We start from the raw sequence: 20,759 nt of genomic DNA, 5'->3' as shown, positions 1-20,759 counted from the left end.
TGGACCTTACAAGATAGTACCTCATTACAATCCAAGATTTAAAAAACTGTAAACTCCAAGAAGCAGGTAAAGTTTGCCTGGGATATGCTAAGTTAAGTGAGATCAACGTTCATCTTATAAACATACCAAAGGCTGTTTCTGACATTGAAGAAACCCCTCAGGCTTGGAGGAGTAAAGGGAGCACGGTGAGTCCTGTACGACATCCTGGCCCAGGGCTTCCCTTCCTCCCCATCTCTGACTCTTCCCCTGCCTGGACCTGTTCCCATACCCCATTCCTTTGCTTCTTCAGTTTTTCTTCCAAAGTACTGCACAAAGTAGCTCTGGTTACTCAAATTGCTTCAGTTCCTAAACTCTCAGAAATAAGCATCATTCTGAGTTTACTGTCTTCAGAAAAGAAGAGTAGGGACGCTGTGGCCATTTCCATCTCCCCAGCACAGGGTCTGGCACATCCGATGGCACCATGAACGCCTGCTGAGTGCTGCCGGGTGTCCAATCAAAGCCGGCTGCGCCACACGTCTGCCAGGCCAGTGAAACAGATGCTGGCTAGAACGTTGTTACACAAATGGGCGTCCTGCAGTGTCGATGTAACAAAGAGAAACTGAGCTGTGCATCAGGAACCCAGTTGTCAGTGGGAGATGAGCCGATGAGCGTGTAGAAAGGGAGTTGCCAGTTTCCGATGACAACACACCATAAGCTGGCACACACCAACACTGTTTCACTGGGGCAGGAAGAGGGCGCCCACAGAAAGGCCTGTGGGGTGGAAATGGGGTAGGAACAGTAACAACACACAGGCCGGGATTAAATTAGTTCTTTATGTTTACAACCCATAACCCAGAGCCTTGACAACATTTCATGGAGGCATCAAGGACAGAGCTCCTTAACATATTCCTCCCCTTCGCTCCACATCTTCACCCCACAAGCCAGACTAAATAATATACACTCTCAATTTAAAAAAGCTAAACAAAATAAAAATAACTCCCAATGCAGAGTTCTGGAAAGAATTCCTAATAAAACCGTTCAGACTTCAGGTACCACTGAGAATTAGTTTGGTTCATTTTGCAAAGGAAACTGCATCAAGGAGAGGGGGAGGTAGGGCAACATGAGGTCTTCAGGCCAGCGGGCTGCCTCACAGCCCCTTCCACCAGCTCCAGGCCCGGTCACAGCATCCACTTTGGTTCCAAATGTCCTCAGGGTACTGGTGGCGCCAGGTGCTGTCCCCAGGGAACACCTCCTGGCCGGAGGGGAGAAGCCCCTACAGCTTGAGCTCTCGGTCCGGCTTCATGCTGAAGGGCTCCAGCCGCTCGCCCTCGGGCAGCATGCTGTTGAGCCTCTCCATCAGGGGCACGGTCTGGTCTATGCCCATCTGGATGCGGCGGAGGATGGCGGACATTTCGTTGACTTTCTGGATCTGCTCCGCGTATTTGGCATACCTTTTCTGGCGCTCTTGCATGAAGCTAAAGAGAGTTTCTACAGAAAGGTCCATCTGTAGAAGGAAAGGAAGTGAAATGCATTAATCTAGTTCAAGTCCTCTCTGGAGCGTCCGGTGGTCAGCGCTCCATGGAGGCACAGAGTCCCTTGGGTCAGGTGGGAGCCGGCTAGCTTTAGGGGAAGCAAGCGCTGGGGGATTGAAAAACCTTCATGAAAAAAAAACTTTATCAACTGCAGCCCTAGAGCCATCATTAGAGGGAGACTAAGAGATGACTGTCTCGGCTCTGTGTTTTGGGAACGTGAGCCATTTATACCTCGTTGAGACCCTGGGATTTCTATCTCAGTCTCTCTACATGAAAGAATCCTGGGCTCAGAAATCTGACAGAACAGGGTCTGAAGCTGGCTCTGCCATGTGGGTTGATAATAACTATGCTTTCTAGCTCAAGGCCTTCCTCTGCAAGCAACGGAACAAATTCAGGCCTGGAGGCTGCTGTGAGGGTGAAATAACACCTGCAAACACATGTCGCACAGGACTCGAGGGGCACGGAGGTGCTTTAAACCTCACTCTTCATTCTCCCTCTCTTCCCTGGTGGCTTTCCCTGCCAGGACCGAAATGCCACCCACGGCTCAAGTCCATGCCCTACGAGGTGAGGAGCGCTTCGTGTATCCTCTCCCCCAGTTAAACTCGAGGCTCCAGCTCCCCTTCTGTGACCTCTTTTCTTCCTCTCGTGAAGTTCTTTGGAACCTACCATCTGGATAAAGTAGGGGCAGGGAACCTCTAGCATGTCCGTGCCTGTACCCCCTCCTCTGAGTAGACCCCCACATCCACTCCCTCCCAGTTTCCTCCCCCGACCAGTGAAGAAACAAATTATCAAAGACTCACACTGCTATCCCAGAGTTCAAGTGCTACCGCTGCCCATCTCATCTATCCCAGGAGCACGCCCCTTCCCAACCACAATCGTGCCAAGTGCTGGCATTCCATCAGGCTACCTCAGAGCCTCTGCAAATGTGTGACCAAAACAAAACTAACTAACTAACTAACTAACTAACTAACTAACATCGAAGAGACCAAAGCTAACTCCAACAAAAAAGAACCAGTTCGGTTTTTACACTGTGGACAGAGGGATGGTGTTAGAACTCAGTGCTTGATTTCTGGGTTGGTTCCTCCCTCGTTCTCTAATGCCTAGGGGACAAAAAGACAGCTAGCAGGAGGGGGTGCAAGGAGAAAACAAAAACCATCTGAGTGGGAAACTCCAAATAATGTGGAAACGGCTTATACTTTCAGAGGGTTTTGTGCAACCCCATTCAGTCACTCAGCACTCTGGAGGTAGTGAGCAGGTAAATTATTGCCTTTCCAGGGCGGCGATTCAATCCAGCACCTAGACACACTCCACTTCTGAGAGGCAGCGGGAGATGGGGGAGCCAGTTGGAATCCTCATAGGAACCAGCACGGTCCTGGGATCGCATTTCACTTGACAGGGGCATCCCATCCCCCAACCCCCAACGCAACAGAGTAGACAGGCACATGAGGAGTTTATCATGTCTAAGGCCCTTGGCAATCAGCCCATTCCCCCTGATATTTACTTGATCAGACAGTCTTTACAACCATTTTAGCAAGGTGTTTGCTCAATAGTAATGTGTAGTACGTCCCTACACATTTCTGCATCCAGCTGGGGCCTATGTTTAATGTAGCCACAGCTTTAGTTCAAAGCCACATCATGTTTCATGCTTAGGTAAGAATACATCACTCAAGCATGCTATTCTTACATGCTTACAGTTTGGCTTTCAAGAGCCAATTGCATAACAGTCCATGAAAGAAAAAAACAACTTAAGGTTGAATGACCTCCAAGGTCTCAGAATGACAGAACCAAGCCTAGAACTCACATCTCCTCAGTCCAGCATCTTCCTTTTACACGTATTTCCCAAGCAAGAGAGTGCCCCACTAGTGTACATGAGATTGTAGTTGGTACGTGAAATTTCAGTTGGTACGTGGCTTGGCATTGAACAATGTCAAAGTACATGATGGAAAAAGTTATTGCCTTTTAAATCCTTTCCCATTCTTTCTGATTGCTACAAGAAAGTCTCAATTTGGTGCAAGTAAGACTTTAATACCTGGAAAAGTATAGTAAAATCGGTGATACCTATTTCTCATGTCCTCTTCTCTCTTGAGGCAACACTGTTCCTAATCCCTAATCCCTGTCCCTATCTTTGTATGGTTGATGAACCCCAGTACAGACTTATTCTAGCACATCTGACGTGACTTCAGGCAGTAAAGTCACTAATGTAATTCTGGATCTTACCATTGTGACAATCTGGGACTTACCCTAACTCGCCTTTCCTATTTCTACTTTTGGAACAAAGATTCTAGAAGCATAAACAGACATGTGTTGAGTACTACAGGGTGAACATGCAAGGTCATAGGGATATAGATACTGAGAACCAAAACTATTCACACCCACACAGCTCCCTCTCCCTCCCTCTCCTCCTCCCTTCCTTCACTCTGCTGTTGCCGGAATGTGGATGCAGCCCCGTTAGACCACAAGAATAACTAAGGTCACATCACTGGTTTGGCAGAGCAGAGAGCTAGAGAAGTCTGGGTCCATGAGGACTTTTGTGGCCAAGAGTAGTACCAGGCATGGGAGAGAAGCATACACTTCCAGTCTATATAAGCCACTGTAATTTCGGGTCTCTGTAACAGCAGCTGAATTTAATCTTTAAGTGATAGACATAAATGAGGTAAAGTCCCTGGCCTCAAGGAACCAAATATTTACTCTCAAACTCATACTTAAAACCTTGTCCTACATATTCATATGTTTTTTTGTGTGTGTGTGTGTTTTGTGACAGTACATTTCAAAGGACAGGTGAAAAAGGAGGTGAGATTACTTGTGGGTATATCTGTGGGCTTTACCAAAACATTCGATTTCTGCAGAATGTGCTCAAATTTGTTCCCTATATAGATGGGGCAGCCTATTTGCCCACCTGGTCAGTCCACTGCTGGATATGGATCCAAAATATCAGCAAATCGAATCCAGCAAATATCAGCAAATCGAATCCAGCAGGATACGAAAGGGTACTGCATCCTAACCAAGGGAGGCTTATCTCAAGGATGCATGCTTGTACAGCATCTGGCAGTCAAAGTAATCTGCCATTTCAACAGAATAAACATTAAAAATCATAATCATTTCAATAGATGCAAAAAAAGCATTCAACAAATTCAATTATTAAAAATTTCAGCAAACTAGAAACAGAACAACAGTCCTCAATTGATAAAGGGTATCTATGGAAAAGCTACAGTTAGTGGTGAAAGACACTTTCCCCCCTAAGATCAGGAACAAGGATGCTCACTCTCATCACTTCTATTCAACATGGTACTAGAGGTAAGAAATTTCAAAAATAAGGGCAGAAAAAAGGCTGACATTTTGAGGTATCCAAATAGACACACTGTATCTCTGTTGTTATGACTCATCTCTATTACACCATCTTCAAGGCTTTCACAGTCACTCAGATGACAGTTCACCACTGTGTGTTTTTGCTGACAAGTTTTATTTGTGTTCTGAATTTCTGCTACTGAAAAATCTCACCACAGAGTCACATTACTCATCCCAAAGTTTCCTGACAGAAACACTTCACACTACGTAATAACTAAAATCACTACTTGCCTACAAGTCCTTCCTTGTGTTTTTATGTTCAGCCATGACAATGAGTAACTATTACCACTGTCTGGTGTTACCCAACATGGTACAATATAAATATATATGTGAATGTGCATGTGTATTTTTTTAAAAAAAACATTTTGAAAGCAGACAGAAGAGCTTTAGCATCTTCTCCAATGAGAGTACACAGCTTAAATTATTTGTTACATAAAATTTCCTGATAAAGTAAGCTTTGATGCTGGTTTGGGACAGGTGGGTCATCCTAATGAAAGATGTCTACATGCTTAATGTGATTTCCTTTTCAAACTAAAGGTAATCTCTTCAAAGTAGTGATACATTTTACAAGGGCCTATAGCTTTAAGTTAGAAAAAATGCACGATCCAACAATAAGAGAGCCTCATATAGATATTGTACAAGATGGCCAAAGTAAGTTTAATAACTTTTTAATGGGTCAAAAGAAAAATGAGCAGGTAAATTGTGTTCCACAGTTAACAAAATTCAAGTCTATATGATCGATAGATTGTTGCTTTTCCTATCCCTAAGTTACTTATGTTTACATGAAATGTTAAAAACAAAAAAGACTGCTTCAGGATTTAAGGAGACTATGTTTAAAAAAAATCACACACCTCTACATCCTTTAAAGGTAATGTCCAGCTTTTAATGTGATGTCGCTCAGTTAACTTAACCCTCGAGGTCAATTTTTATTTGATCTCAATAGATAGTTCACTTTCTCTGTGCTCATTCTACACCTAAATTCAATTTAAGAACATGAGCTCCTGGGGAGGAGGAGGCCATGGTGAGCCAAGGCCAGCCATCCAAGGGCTATCTGTCCCTCTTCTCACATTCTGAATCCAGTCCCAGTTCTGTTCCTCCCTTGCACGGGCAACCCCTGTGCTTCAAATGTAACAAATATACAGTGACATACAATTCTGTTCATTATTGTAAGATTTTTTTTTTTTTTAGCTAAAGGGCTAAAAGGAAAAATGACAATTCATCCTGTTTTGTAGCTATCTAAATAATCAATTCTGGGGCCAGTAACAATCTGTAGAGACTTGGCCATGCCTCAAATGCCTATTTGGAGGTAGACATATTACTGATTTTTAGCAATGTAGGTTCACCTCCACCCTAAATCCTTGACATGGTTAATAATTCATTACCATAAAAAGACAGAAGGCTAATAGAAACCAAGGATACATGAAACAGACTGACAGCTGTGAGCGAGGTGGGGACTAGATGAAACAAGGTGAAGGAATTAGTCAAACAACCTAGACACAGACACAGACCATACTGTGGTGTTGGCCAGAGGGAAGGGGGGTGGGCTGGGTGGAGGTGGGCAAAGGGGAGGTGGAAATGGAGACATCTGTAATAGTGTCAACAATAAAAAAAGTTTTAAAAAAGCCTGAATTTAAATTCTACTAGTTGTATGACAAATCACAAACTGAGTCTCAGCTTCTACTTTTTTAAAGTAGTAATAGGCCCTAACCGGTTTGGCTCAGTGGATAGAGCGTCGGCCTGCGGACTGAAGGGTCCCAGGTTCGATTCCGGTCAAGGGCATGTACCTTGGTTGCGGGCACATCCCCAGTAGGGGGTGTGCAGGAGGCGGCTGATCGATGTTTCTCTCTCATCGATGTTTCTAACTCTCTATCCCTCTCCCTTCCTCTCTGTAAAAAATCAATAAAATATATTTTTAAAAAAAAGTAGTAATAGTAACACCTGTCATCCAACCTTCCCATCTCACAGTAGTGTTATGAAGATTATAAATGAGAGGATTTATACAAAAGCAATCTAAAAATAGAAGAGAATAACAAATTCCATGGAATGGCCAAATCTGCTTAGAGATTTGTTTTTCATAATGCTAAAATGAAACTAAGAAATTCTCAGATTATACCATATGACCGCATTCAAAGAAAAATATCCACCAACTGATGAATGGATAAACAAAATGTGGTCTCTTTTCATACAATGGAATACTATTCAACCACTAGAGGCCCAATGCATGAAATTCATGCAAGGGGCTCAGCCCTCGCAGCTGTAGCGGCTTGCCTTGGCCTGAGGCAACTGCGGCGGCTGCCTAGGCCCTCGCAGCCCCTGCTTCGTCTGGTCTAATTAGCATATTATGCTTTTATTATTATCGATAACTAGAGGCCTAGTGCCCGAAATTCGTGCATGGGTAGGGTCCCTAGTGGCTGCCGGCTGGGGCATCCTTCGTACCCGCCTTGGCCTGGCGCCACCCGCTCACCTGCACCACCATCGCGCTGCAGTCCTGCTTTTGTTGGGGCCCATTGGGGCTGGCAGTGCCTCCACTGCTGCCCACTGCCAGCACCGTGTCACCGACGCCTGCCATGTTCCGCATCACCCCCTGGTGGTCAGCGCACGGCTAACTCCCACCCGTAGGGACAATTTGCATATTAGTCTTTTATTATATAGGATAAGGAATGCAACTGACAACATCTGCAACAAATGCAAGGCTACAACATGGATGAGCTTTGATAGCAGCATGCTAAGTGAAAGAGATCAGACACAAAAGGCCACATATGATTATGTTTATATGAAATGACTAGAATAGGCAATCCATAGACGTAGAAAGCAGATTAGTGATTATTATGGGATAGGAGAACAGGAGACGGGGAGTGATTACTAACTTATGGGGGGTTCTTTTTGGGGTGATGAAAGTATTCTGGAATTAGTGGTGTTGGTTGTACAACTATGTGACTATACCAAGAACCATTGAACTGTACACTATAAAAGGGTGAGAGGTACCTCAAAATCGAGATCTCAGCCACCTCCTGGAACCTTCTTTGCCTATATGTATAGTAAACTGACTCCATAATGACCACTGAGGTGAGAGAGAGAGAGAGAGAGAGAGAGAGAGATTGCCTCCTGCAGGCACCCAGACCAGGCCAGGGCTGGGGATCAAATCACAACCGAGGTACACGTCCTTAACTGAGGTACGCACCCTTAATGTTCTCTGGGATGACTCTCTCTGACACAATGGGCAGGTGTTTTCATTAACTGCATCACAGACCAATTGTCACCAATTACCCCACACTGTACATGTTGAAGCTACCCTGTTTCTGAAGACAACAGTTTGCAATGACAGCTTACAAGAGTAAACTCTTGCTATTTATTTTCATATCACACCTTTGGCAGATAAAGCACACAAGAAGGGACACTTCTCTGGAAAATCTCAGTCTACATGGTCTCAAAAACAAAAACTGAAATCCATACTAGTGGGACTGTGTCTTTAGTAATCTATGTACGTCACATTAGGAGACTGGGTAGGCAGAATCCAGTCTATATCAATCGGTAATTCCCTAGTTATTTTAATTACTGTAATAAAATAATGTATAGCAGTTATAACTACTATAAATTATCTATTAAATGTTAGGCATGTACTATGTACTATACCTATATTATCTTTCTTCCTCACAACAATCCTATAAGGAAAATATCATTCTCCTAGTAGCGATGTGGAATTGGGGATTCAGTGATCACAAAATGTGCCAGGGTCACACAGCTAGCACTAGCAGTGAGACCAGAATTTAAACCCAGGCCTCCTCACCGAATCTTTGCCTATCTTTTCCACAGTGCTCATTAATTCAAATGTCAATTCATTTCACTGAAATACATACCATGTTGAGCAATGTGTTCAATACGTTTTCGAAATCCTTAATAGATGAATTTAAATGGCAACTTTCAGTTTTCAAGTGCAGTGAAAGAAGACTTTTGTTTTTAATTTAACCACCAATATTTAATTTCTTAATAACAAAAACAACAAATTACCAGACAAATTATAAAAACAAAACCTGAGAGGAGATTAAAGGGACAAACTATCTATTAGCAGATCAACTTGAATGACATTTTCACTGGCGAAGTCTGTTGGCACACTTTGTACTCTGACATTTCACTTGTACAAGCATTTCATGATTCTTGACTTCACGAAGGGGGCTTTGAACATAGAACTTTAGAGCGGCAAGGGTCCTGAGGGAGCATTTGATCCCACCCCTCTCACTTTACCAGACTAACTCCAAAGTGGTTAAGTATTTGCCTAAGTCTACACAGCTGGTGCTGCCAGAGCCAGGGCTGGACTCCGCATCTCCTGAGCCCAAGGACCACCACACGACATTCCTGCCAACTACCCCATGCACTAAGTTGGCCAGTGACATTTCCTTTCCTGTAGTTAGTTCTATCCTGTCGGATGAATGATAACTGTGTGTGAAAACGGTGGTCTAAAACAATGTTTTTCAATACACCATTTCTGGACATAAGGAAAACAAAATATCTACTACAGATTAATGTCAAAGTCAAACGATAAGGTCAAAACAAACACACATCTCCATGTCCCTTAGGAACAGAACCTGCTCAGGTGGACCTAGATCTGCAACCAGGAAGCTATCGGTCAAAACTGCGCGCAGTTTCTGCTTCCCCTGGAATGACATAAGCCTTCTCCAGCTCCTTGTTAGTTTGCCATTTCCTGTTGCTCAACGGCAAACAATGGGCAGACTGTCGCCAGTGTTTTCATTAATTACAACACGGCTGAATGGTATGGGTTACCACATAGTGGACATTCTGAAGTGATCCTGTTTCCTTTGTTCAAACAATGTGTCTGTCTCAGCAAAGGAACAAATGTTACTTAGGTCTTCAAGAGAACCAAGAGCTACCAGGACCTCGGGAATTTGAATTGCATCACTTCGTCCCAATTATTATTTTATGACTTGCCCAACTTCCCCTTATGCCTTCTTACCCTTGGCAGTGATGTCTAGGCAAGGAGGTGGGAAAGAAATCTCAAAACCTTTAAGCAGTTCCCAAAGCTAAATATGTTAGGCAGATTCCCCTCTCCCTTGAACCCACCCCCCTCCCACCCCCAAAAAGGGCTAGGGAGGGACACTGAAAGGCAGAACATCAGGAAAAGAAAAAGATCAGGGTAGACAGAAGGCTGGCTGGAGGGCAGAAATCCCCTCCCCCCTCCCCCTTGGGAGAGCTTTCCCTGGACTCTATGAAGACATTAGTCCAGGGCACTCTGCCACCTCAGATCTTCTGCCTCCTTGACAAGTCCCCGTTCTGCTTTCTCTCTAATTACAGACCCCCCCTCTCTGCCTTCCTTCCAGAGTGGGACTGGGGAGGTATGACGCCCCTTGGCACAGGTCTGCTCCCTGGCTCCCCTGACTGCCCCTCTCCGTCCACCTCCATGACTACCATAGTCCTCAGATCCTTTCACAAGAGTGAGCGATGGGGAGTGTAGAAAAGGTAGTCTCCGCGTAGGGAGAGCTGGCATCTTAAAGATGTAAATGTGGGGTCGTCGTCAGGGTTATTGTTTAAAGGGGGGCTGCATCCTATAAGGATCACTTTTGAAATATAAACATACACTGTGGAACCAGGAAGGAAATATGATAAAGGGATATTGGGTCTGGGAAAGTTAGCATTAGGTACAAACATGGAGAGAAGCTGGCAAGTAAAAACCCTTGTATGAAGAATCGAAGAGAAAGAAAAAGAACTGCCGTAGGAAGCACTTGGAGTCTCCAGTGTGGGTTTCAGGTCTGGGTTGAGACCCAGCTCCACTATTTAACAACTGTGTCACCTTGAATGGTTGCCCTTTTGGGTCCCTGAACCTTGGTTTCTTTATCTGTCATACACCGATGATAATGTATGTAACATGTCCACTCCAGACCTGGCACATGGTAAACATGTAAAAAATGACGGCTGCATTATTACTACTACCACTTCTACTTCCTTAGGAGACGTGTGTAGAAGCCATGCTGGCAGATGGAGTGGGTGGATGAAGAAGAAAACCTGGGAGCCACATCAGTGACCTGGACTCCCCTTCCCAATGCCAGGATCCAAGGGAAACAAAAGTAAGTCTGTATGACCTCAGTGACACATTCAATAGTTTAAACCTGAGATGAAGTGATTAAACAGTGTAAAACTGGCTTAATTATGTGCTCTACAGTTCCCTTACTTAGGCACCCCAACTATCCATGAACACAACCCCTTTTTTGACTCAGAGGAAGGAACAGGCCTTGTATGTGGTGTGGAGATCAATATTTTACAGCTGAAATCCTCTAACTTATGCTTAAAGAACAAACAGGCGACACCGACTATGAGGAGGAGATGATGATGATGATGACGATGACACTAAGATACTATGTTGGTATCCTGTATCTCACTTGACACAGAGTCTGTGCTCCTAAACCCTGTGCCAGATGACCTATCCTGACATGGGAGAGCCTGACCTCTGGAGTCCAGAGGCTCCTATTGTCACCCGCGCAGAGAGCTGACGCTCATCATCACTACACAAACTCGCCCAGCAAACATTTCCTGAGCACTGGGGGAGAAATGAGGCAGGAGACCCCTTTTTTTTTCTAATTTATTGAATTTAGAGGAAGAGGAATAGAAAGGGGGGGGGGGAGAGGGAGAGAGAGAGAGACTAATTTGTCATTCCACTTATTTATGCATTCATTGGCTGCCTCTTGTATGTGCCCTGACCGCAGATTGAACCCTTGGTGCATAGGAACGGTGCTCTAACCAACAGCTACACGGCCAAGGCCAGGAGATGCCTTCTGAAACCAATGGGAACGACAGGCTGCTGGCTATACTGAAGGGAGTACAGGATTCATCAGGCAGAGATGAAGAGCAGGTTCTAGCAGCAGGCAGCATAGTAGAAGGCATGGGCAGGAGTGGAGACCAAAAAGCAGTGGGACTTTAGTGGATCTGGAGGACTACAACTTTGATTATTAGAAGACTAGAGGCCCGCTGCACGAATTCGTGCACGGGTGAGGTTCCTGGGCCTGGCCGGGATCAGGGCCAGCTGGCCGGGGTTGGTGATGGTGGTGGTGGTGGTGGTGGACAGACCGTGGGAGGTTGGCTGCCCGCGGGAGGTTGGCTGTGGGAGCGCATTAACCAACAGGGGGCAGCTCCTGTGTTGAGCATCTGCCCCTTGGTGGTAAGTGCACGTCATAGCAACCAATTGACCAGTCGTTCAGTCGACCAGTAGTAAGGGTAGCTTAGACTTTTATATATATAGCCTCTACTTTGGGCCCTCTCTCTGGCCCCTTCCAACCACTGGATGCTATAAGCAATGTGGTCTTTGGGTATGGCAGAACCACAGAAGGGAGGATCCTAGAATCCTGAATTCAAAGGAGGAGAGTCACCTAGTAACCAGAAGCACCCACCTTGAATATGAGCAAGAAATAAACTTATGTTGTATTTGAGCCATTACACATCTCTGAGTCTAATTATAGATGCAGTATAGCCTACCCCACCTAATACAACTCTCATAACCTTTACTTTTTCTAATAAAAGAAAGTTTATATTGAAATAATTGCAGGATATATTAAATTGTTCACTTAACAAACATTTATTAAATGTTCCTATGTGCCAGGCATTGTTCTCAGCACTGCAAGCAATGCTCAGATTTGCTAAAATTCCTTGTTTTTCTTCCCTGAAAGAGATACAGGACAGGGAATATCTTTCCCCAGCCCTATTTCTGATTCTATAACCCATGTGCCCTTAATACTGCTTACTAGCTGGCTTATGGATACCAGTTACTCTGCCATTGCTCACAAGAGAGGCGGCTACATGGAGCTTCTTACACTGCCCACTGTGGCAGACTGAAAACAAGCTGGGGTGGGAGAGGATCAGGGGCTCTAGCTCCTGGCACCTGCAGCCAAGAAAGCTGGCAGTGCCAGCTGTCTAGGGGCATGTCTAGGGCAGGCGAACTGGGGGGAAATAGGGCTGCTGTTCACACATACTCATGTGTCAGTATCCAGAATCTGAATGGAGTTAAATCTCAGAGCAGTCAAATAACTAGGCTTTGCTCATACCTCGCCAAAAAACACAAGCCTACATTTCCAGAAGGCGAGTAATAAACTTGGTTGGGCCCTCCTCCAGGATCTCTGCCTTTTGGCGGGGCAGTGCTGCTTTGACGGAAGTGTGGGGCCAGGCGGAAGGAAGTAGTGTATGGCAGACTTACGGCCAGAAGCAGCCCAATCCCCACCTCTACTTCCTGCCACCCAAGGCACCAGTTGTATTTCTTACCAAGAAGAAAGGTTGCCCAAAGGACAAAGCGGGGTGGGAAGCACTATAATTACATTGTAAGGTCTCAACCTGAATTTTACACCAAAGTCACTTGTAAGATAGAAAGGGAACCCACAACTGTCTTGAAATGCCTTGCCCTCAGTATTTCAGCAAAAAGAAGCCCAGTATCTCAATGCTCTTATCAAAATTTATAGTTTTAATTAAACACTTCCAATCCATTTTATAATCTGAGGTCAAACATGCAGCAACCAATGCCAGAATATGTTTAAAAGCAGCAACAGAAATCTAACAATGTTGTCATTTAAAGGAGATTCACAGTTTAAGGTGATAGGCAAAGAGTTTCGCCCTGGCTGGTGTGGCTCGGTTGGTTGGACCATTGTCCCGTATACGGAAAGGTCTCAGGTTCCATCCCCTGTCCAGGTGCGTACAGGAGGCAATCGGTGTATCTCTCTCACATCAATGTTTCTCTCCCCGCCCCCTCCTCTCTCTAAAAATCAGGAAAAACATATCCTTGGGTGAGAATAAATAAATAAGTACATAGTAACAGCCTCACCTAACCAATGGTTCACAAAACCGGGCTTTTACCCGAAGGAGGTCGGAATGAATGCTAATACCAGTTCAGACACCGATTCTCTGCAACACTGTGAGCAGTGGGTTAACCTTGATCAATCTCTCCCCGTCTCATGGGAGGAGGCATGGCACAGAAAGTCAGGTCAGACACTTGGAAGATGGCTCCAGCTAATTCTTAAGTATTACAGTATTGTCAACAGAAAGAATCCCTGCCTAGCTCTGTGTACTGACTCCTGAAAGGGCAGCCCACCCCTTCAAACACCAGTTGAATGCCTACTACATGAAAAGGAATAACTGAAAATAAAGTGAAAGGTCCCAAAGAAGTAGACATTTGTATAGTAAAGCAGAAAAGAGCCCTGGAATCAGAGAGACTCAACTAATATCATCTTAATCATTACCTAAGAGAACAACCTTGGGCGAGTCCCAAATAAACTCAAGGGCCTTGGTTTTCTTTACTTGTGCAATGAAAGAACTAAATTAGAGAAACTCTAGGGTCTCTTTATAACCGTATGTGATCACATGACTTTCTAAGGAATGCAACTCTGACCTGTTCATCTGAACCGCCCTTCAATGCTTCATATTAGTTTATGCTAAAATAGCCTGCTTATCAACACACATAAGAATGACAAACACGGAGACTATCAGAATCATATCATGAATTTAGTTTCAAGGCCTTTAGGCAAGCACATAATAACTGTAACAAAATAGCCCTAGTGGCTTTATCTTAGTTAAAAGGCATTCTAATTTATTTACACATTGATAGCTACTAGAGCGAGACAGAACCGCGATCTAGGTCAGTGACAAGAACGGCTCCAAATGCCTCAACCGTATCTTCCTGGGGCTGTGGATCTGCCACAGCCTTCCCTCCAGCCTCCCCGGCCCCGGGAAAAGCACCCACATTAGGAGGACACATGCTTCCTTACCTTTCATTTAACCCAAATTTCAATGACAGATGTGACCTAGAACTGAAAGTGTCTGCCTGTCAACTCGAATCCTTAAGTAGAAATGATGGGCTCACAAAAAATCACCTAAATGATAAGAGATATACCCACAGCCTAGAGGCCAAGGACTAATCATGTGTGGTCATCCAGTCTCACATTTCTCGTGACCCGTGTTCCCTAGGCACCAGTTTGCTACTCACAAAGTAGAATGAACAGTTAAATTTACTACAAAAATTCCAAAAATTGCATATATATGGCATGAAAGGAATCATGCAGGGATTCAAGGAAACCAGAATGAGCTAACTATTAAGTTCTTTATCACACTTGATTATTGAGGGTATTGCTTAAAATTAGCCACTATTTAGGCTGCTGCTGTATCAAGAAACTTCATATGGGCCAATTCATGGCAATAAGGTTAGGCTTTTCTCTTTAAGTCATTTATTTATATTTAAAACAAATAATAAGAGCTAACACTCCAGTATTTACTACATGGCAGACATGGTCCTAGGTACTTAACATAGGGAAACGTGTTTAATTCTCACAAAAACCTTACTGACGTTGATACTATTCTTATCCCCATATAACAGGTAAGGGAACTGAGGTTTAGAATGATTAAGTAACTTGGCTAAGGTCACAGAGCTAGTTAGAGGCAGTGCCAGGACTTGAACCTGGGCAAGGAGGCTCTGGAGTTTGCACTCGGAACCACTACGCTAACTCACCCAAGGATACAAGGTAGAGGTTTTCCCCTCAGCTGAGCCTCCGTGGTTCCCAGTGCTCACAGCTGTACTATACTCCCCTGTGGTCACTCCCAACACATGCCCTCCCTCTTCTTCAGAGAGAATACACAGGCTCCTCAGGTGTGACTGATCTGTACCAGGTATCCTCTTTTTATAAACCTACCTACAGCCTTCCTTTTCTCTCAAAATAAAGAACCCCAGGGCTCTAACTCCTATCCTCTCTTGTCCCCTCAGGGATCTTGCTGTGTGAATCCCCTTTTTATCTTTCATCTTTTATCTCTTCTGTCTCTCCCCCCTTAATCTGTAAACATGTTCAAGTATACCACCTACAAAAAATAAAAATAACACAAAAAGCTCCTTTAATCTTCATCCACTTTTAATTCCATAATTCTGGCCACGGTCTCACTCTGTGACCCTGGTTAAATTGCTGACTTTCTCTAACAGGCCTGAATTTCTGCATCTACATAATGATGGCACTGGACCAGAAGGTCTCCAAGTTCCTTCCGACTCCAACATTCTGTGGTTCTTAATGTAGAAAAGCTTTCTTGGACCAAGTTTAGTTTCTTTACTGGCCCCCTGAAGCCCCAAAGTTAGTTTTCTTCTGAGACTGTCAGGCTGTTTCCCAGTCAGCAATGCTCTGCTCTTTCTCTCCATTCATTTCCCGTATCCTGGTTTTCCTTTAAGACCCAGCTTGAACCTCACCTGTTCGTGGATTGCCTGATCTTTAACTCTTAGAGAACTCCAATCATAAACCATAACTGAGTACTCTCCATCGACAGTGCTTTATCCTTCATATTACTGTTCTCTCACCTAGGTAGTATTCAGTGAGCAGGAACTAGGTCACATTTCTCTGTAACCCCTAAAGGACCTCACACTAAGTAGGTCTGCAATAGCTGCTCAGCAGTGCGAGCTGGCTGACTGAGGGGCCATCCTGCAGCCATTAAGAAAACTAGTGGTCAGTGTCTATTACAAGAGTCCCTGACTGTGAAGGAAGACCATCTCTATCTTCCACTTCTCTCTCATACACACATTTATAAAACACTAGAGGCCCGGTGCACGAAAATCGTACACTTGCGGGGGCGGGGGGCGGTCCCTCAGCCCAGCCTGCACCCTCTTGCAGTCTGGGAGCCCTTGGGGGATGTCTGGCTGATGGGGAGTGGGCTGAAGCCGTCAGTCGGACATCCTTGGTGCTGCCACGGGGGTGGGAGATGTTCCCACAACCGCCGCTGCACTCGCCAGCCATGAGCCCAGCTCAGGGCTTCTGGCTGAGCAGTGCTCCCCTGTGGGAGCGCACTGACCAACAGGGAGCAGCTCTTGTGTTGAGTGTCTGCCCGTGGTGGTCAGTGCACGTCATAGCGATCAGTCGTTCCGCCGTTCAGTCGATTTGCATATTAGCCTTTTGTTATATAGGATAGAATAAACTTGCTTAATTAGAACTGCTTTCTGATGTAGCTAAACTTTTTCCAGCCCAGTGAAGCACCCCAACTTCTCTTTCAGGTAATTGTCAGAAACACAGCAGTAAATATCAACACGAAGCAGATTATTACTGTAGATCATGCAGGGAGAACAAAGGGTAAAACATTTAACTGCAGCAGTGTTTGACTATATTCAGAAAACCTGAAGTCATTTTCAAGGTCCACCATTTCTTCTTTTCAGTCGGTCAAGTTTCTAAACTTTCTAAATCTCCATTTTCCAGCTAATGAAAAGAAAATAGGATTCTACAACTCTCCTATCTACCTACTCCAGGACTTCTGAGGATCAAATGAGATGAGACATGGGAAAACGCTTCACAGACATTTGGTTAAAGTGTAAAATGTTTGCACCTAGCTATAAAGCAAGTCGTGTTCCTGGGCTGAAGAAACTCCAAGGAGACTAGTCGTGGCTAGGGAGAGGAAGCCGGACGTTGATACGTGACGTCATTACCCGGTGCCCACAGCCACCGTTTTGGGCTGAGCTGGGCTGAGCTGTGGGCCGCATTTTGTGCCATGGGGTCTTGGCAGCGGCAGCTGCGATTTGGGGCCTGTGTCCCACTTGGGGGAAGCCTAGTGTTGCTTTGTCGGCACCAGGTCCATGGTGCTGTTTCTTTGTAAATGGCCAGTGCGAGTCATAGCAGCTGCCCCCTGGTGGTCAGTGCATGTCATAGCGACCGGTCAGACTCGGAGGGACACTTAAGCATATTAGCCTTTTATATATATAGATTTGTCATTCAAGAGCATCATCTACATTTAGCAACAGGAAAGATTAGCTAACGCCTTGATTTTTCTCTTATCTGAATCAGACTTGGACATAGCCATGTTTCCCTTTGACCCAAACTTAAGTGATCACAAGCCCTGTAACTTTATAGGCCTCTGGATAATGTGGGCTCCACACTTCCACTAATACACATGCTCCATGCTTATTAAGTTCCCTCACTTTACAACACACAGAGCATTATGTTACTTCCTCACTCTGGCAACCAAATTTCCAGGAAACATCTGGAATAATATCAGAGAGTTGGTATTTGATCAAAACTACATCCTCAACTTTATTCATTTGGAAATGACTAATTTCAACCGTTAGGTATGAACTGAGCACAGATAGATGTGTGTTTCAGGAGTTTGCCAGCACTTTCCAACAGAGACAACAAATCATCAATGAGAACTCTGAAACAGTGCCCACCTCCTCCGCTCTAGGAGCACTATGGAGGTACTGCACAGCACTGTGAGTACTGTTCCGGGTTTTCCAACAATCCTGGGTAACTACTGATGACTCAAAGTGAACCCCATAGTTCCTCAAACAGAATTAGCTCAGCTTAATTGTTTTAAATGAACACTGGTTCTCAACATTGGTTATGGATTCTAGAGTACTTTCTATTTATTTATTTAAGTTTATAAAAAATATGTTGCTATTTATTTTAGAGAGACAGGATGGAAAAGGGAGAGAGATAAAACATTGATGAGAGAGAAACATCGATCAGCTGCATCCCACATGCCCCCTACTGGTACATGAGATGATGCCCAACCAATTGAGGAACACCAGCCAGGTGTTTTTTCAAAAAATTATTTATTGATTTTTTCTATTTTTAGAGAGAGGGAGAGGGGAGAAGGAGAAAAAGAGAGAAAGAGAGAGAGAGAAAAAGAGAGAAAGAGAGAGAGAAAGAGAGAGAGAGAGAGAGAGAGAGAGAGAGAGAGAAAGAAAGAAAGAAAGAAAGAAAGAAAGAAAGAAAGAAAGAAAGAGAAAGAAAGAGAGAGAAACATTGATTTGTTATTCCACTGATTTATAAATTCATTGGTTGCATCTTGTATGTGCCCTAACCGGGGACTGAACCCACAACTTTGGTGTATCAGGACGATGCTCCAATCAACTGAGCTACTAGGCCAGGGCCTCTATAGCACTTTCATAAACACCAGTGCTCAGCTTCCTCCCTTCCCCACGTACCACCATTTAAAGATTTCAATCTAACTGGTTTAGAGTGAGACTTATACATCAGTATTTTCTTAAAAAGCAGCTCAGCTATACTGAGTGAAGGTATTATTTTAAATATATTAGGTATGATAATAGCATTGTGGTTGTGTTTTTTAAAAGGAGTTCTTCATTGGTGGAAAAACTGGTGAAATTCAAATAAGGTCTTTGTTTAGTTAATAGTATTGTAGCAGTGTTAATTTCCTGGTTTTGATCATTGTATCTAGGATTCTGTAAGATGCTCACTTTAGAGCAGCGGTTCTCAACTTGTGGGTCGCAGCCCCTTTGGCGGTCAAACGACCCTTTCGCAGGGGTCGCCTAAGACCATCCTGCATATCAGATATTTACATGACGATTCATAACAGTAGCAACATTACAGTTATGAAGTAGCAACGAAAATAATTTTATGGTTGGGTCACAACATGAGGAACTGTATTTAAAGGGCCAGAAGGTTGAGAACCACTGCTTTAGAGGAAGCTGTGTGAGGGGTATACAGGAACTCTCTGAACTATAGTTGTGACTTTTCTCTAAGTCTAAAATTGATTCAGATTAAAACGTTTTTAAAAAAGAGTCTTTTACTTTTAAAGATACATAACTTAAACATTTATGAATGAAATGATATGCTTGAGATTTACTGCAAAATAGACCAGTTGAGGAGGTGACAGGGAGTGGGTAGGGTATGGGTGGAACAGGAGTGTTGACAAGTTCATGCCTGTAGTAGGTGGGCACTGAGTACATGATGGTTCACAGTATTTATCTACTTCAGGGTGTGTGTAAAACTTTCCATCATATATACTGAAGGGAAAAATTCCCAGGTGATTCTGACACATATTCGGGGCCAAGAAACACTGTTCCGAGTCTTGAAAATGTATAATGAGAAGCTCTGTTTGTACTACCAGCTACAAACTACTTTACCCAGCTCTTTAAAAATGAGCTGTCAATCTTTCTTACTACACTTTCCTAAACTACAGAATGACAGATATGGATCAGAGGATCTTTCAAAAAGAAAACAAGAAGCATTAAAAGTTGTATTTTTCTAAAGTCGTCTCTCTGAAAGTTAATGTCACAGTTAATTTCTAAGACAATAGTAAAAAATGGTAAAGTCTTTCTTATGTGTACAAGAGCATTTCCAAAGAAGTTTCTTTAAAAATGCTACTTCTATAAGATGTTAATAGATGTTACCTAATATAAGGGTTCTGAGATTAAAAAAAAAAAGTTTGAATAGTGCTGGTTTATTGTAAGATTCCTAAGAACTTTTAGCAAGAGAATATGCATTGTGACTTTCCAAGGTGGTGATGGAATATGCAAAAAATTTGATCTTCCTTACATGAATTAGTGCTATAGAACTTATTTTGGAAAACAGTCCTGTAGATCAGTGATCTCCAATTCCCAGGTAATGGAGAATGGCTGCAGAATCACTTGGTAAACTTATTAAAGTAATGATTCACAAACCATAACCTAGACTATTACGGGGACAAGAGAACTCAGTATTAAAACAAACAAAAACCCAAGTGATTCTAATGCAGTCATGTTTGGGATTGGAAGCTATCCTATCTAATAAAAGAGTAATATACAAATTAACCATCACTTCGCAATAAAGATGGCAGCGCCCACAGCCAATAAGGAGGGAATATGCAAATTGACATGACAAAGATGGTGGCGCTGGCCGGAACCATGGAGCCGGCCAGAGAGCAGGCAGGAAGACTTGGCTTCCTGGTAAGCCGGCAGGAGAACGGGAGGGAAGGCTTGGCATCCTGGGTCACCCCAGTGACCAAGGAATGGGGCTAGGGGCAATCAGGCCAGGAGGGGAGGGCAGTTGGGGGTGATCAGGCCGGCAGGGGGGGCCAGTTGGGGACAAGCAGGCCGGCAGGGGGGGGGGGCAGTTGGGGGTGAGCAGGCCAGCAAGAGGGGCAGTTTGGGGGAAGCATGCCAGCAGGGGGGGCAGTTGGGGAAAA

General features: G+C 44.1%; 1 protein-coding gene across 2 annotated transcripts in view; it reads right to left on the bottom strand.

Moving 5' to 3' along the window:
* Positions 1–792: 792 nt before the first annotated feature.
* The window catches only part of BORCS5 (BLOC-1 related complex subunit 5), a 73,578-nt gene continuing 53,611 nt past the window's right edge, over positions 793–20,759 (bottom strand). For both annotated transcript variants that reach the window (XM_014451700.2, XM_006084249.3), the window contains exon 4: positions 793–1,483. In XM_014451700.2, the coding sequence (XP_014307186.1) occupies positions 1,253–1,483 (231 nt within the window). In that variant the 3' untranslated portion in view covers positions 793–1,252. The remainder of the gene's footprint in view (positions 1,484–20,759) is intronic.

This window comes from Myotis lucifugus, unplaced genomic scaffold, assembly GCF_000147115.1.
Source record: "Myotis lucifugus unplaced genomic scaffold, Myoluc2.0 scaffold_10, whole genome shotgun sequence".
NCBI classification, from domain to species: Eukaryota; Metazoa; Chordata; class Mammalia; order Chiroptera; family Vespertilionidae; genus Myotis; species Myotis lucifugus.
This window is presented reverse-complemented; position numbering and strand designations above follow the sequence as displayed.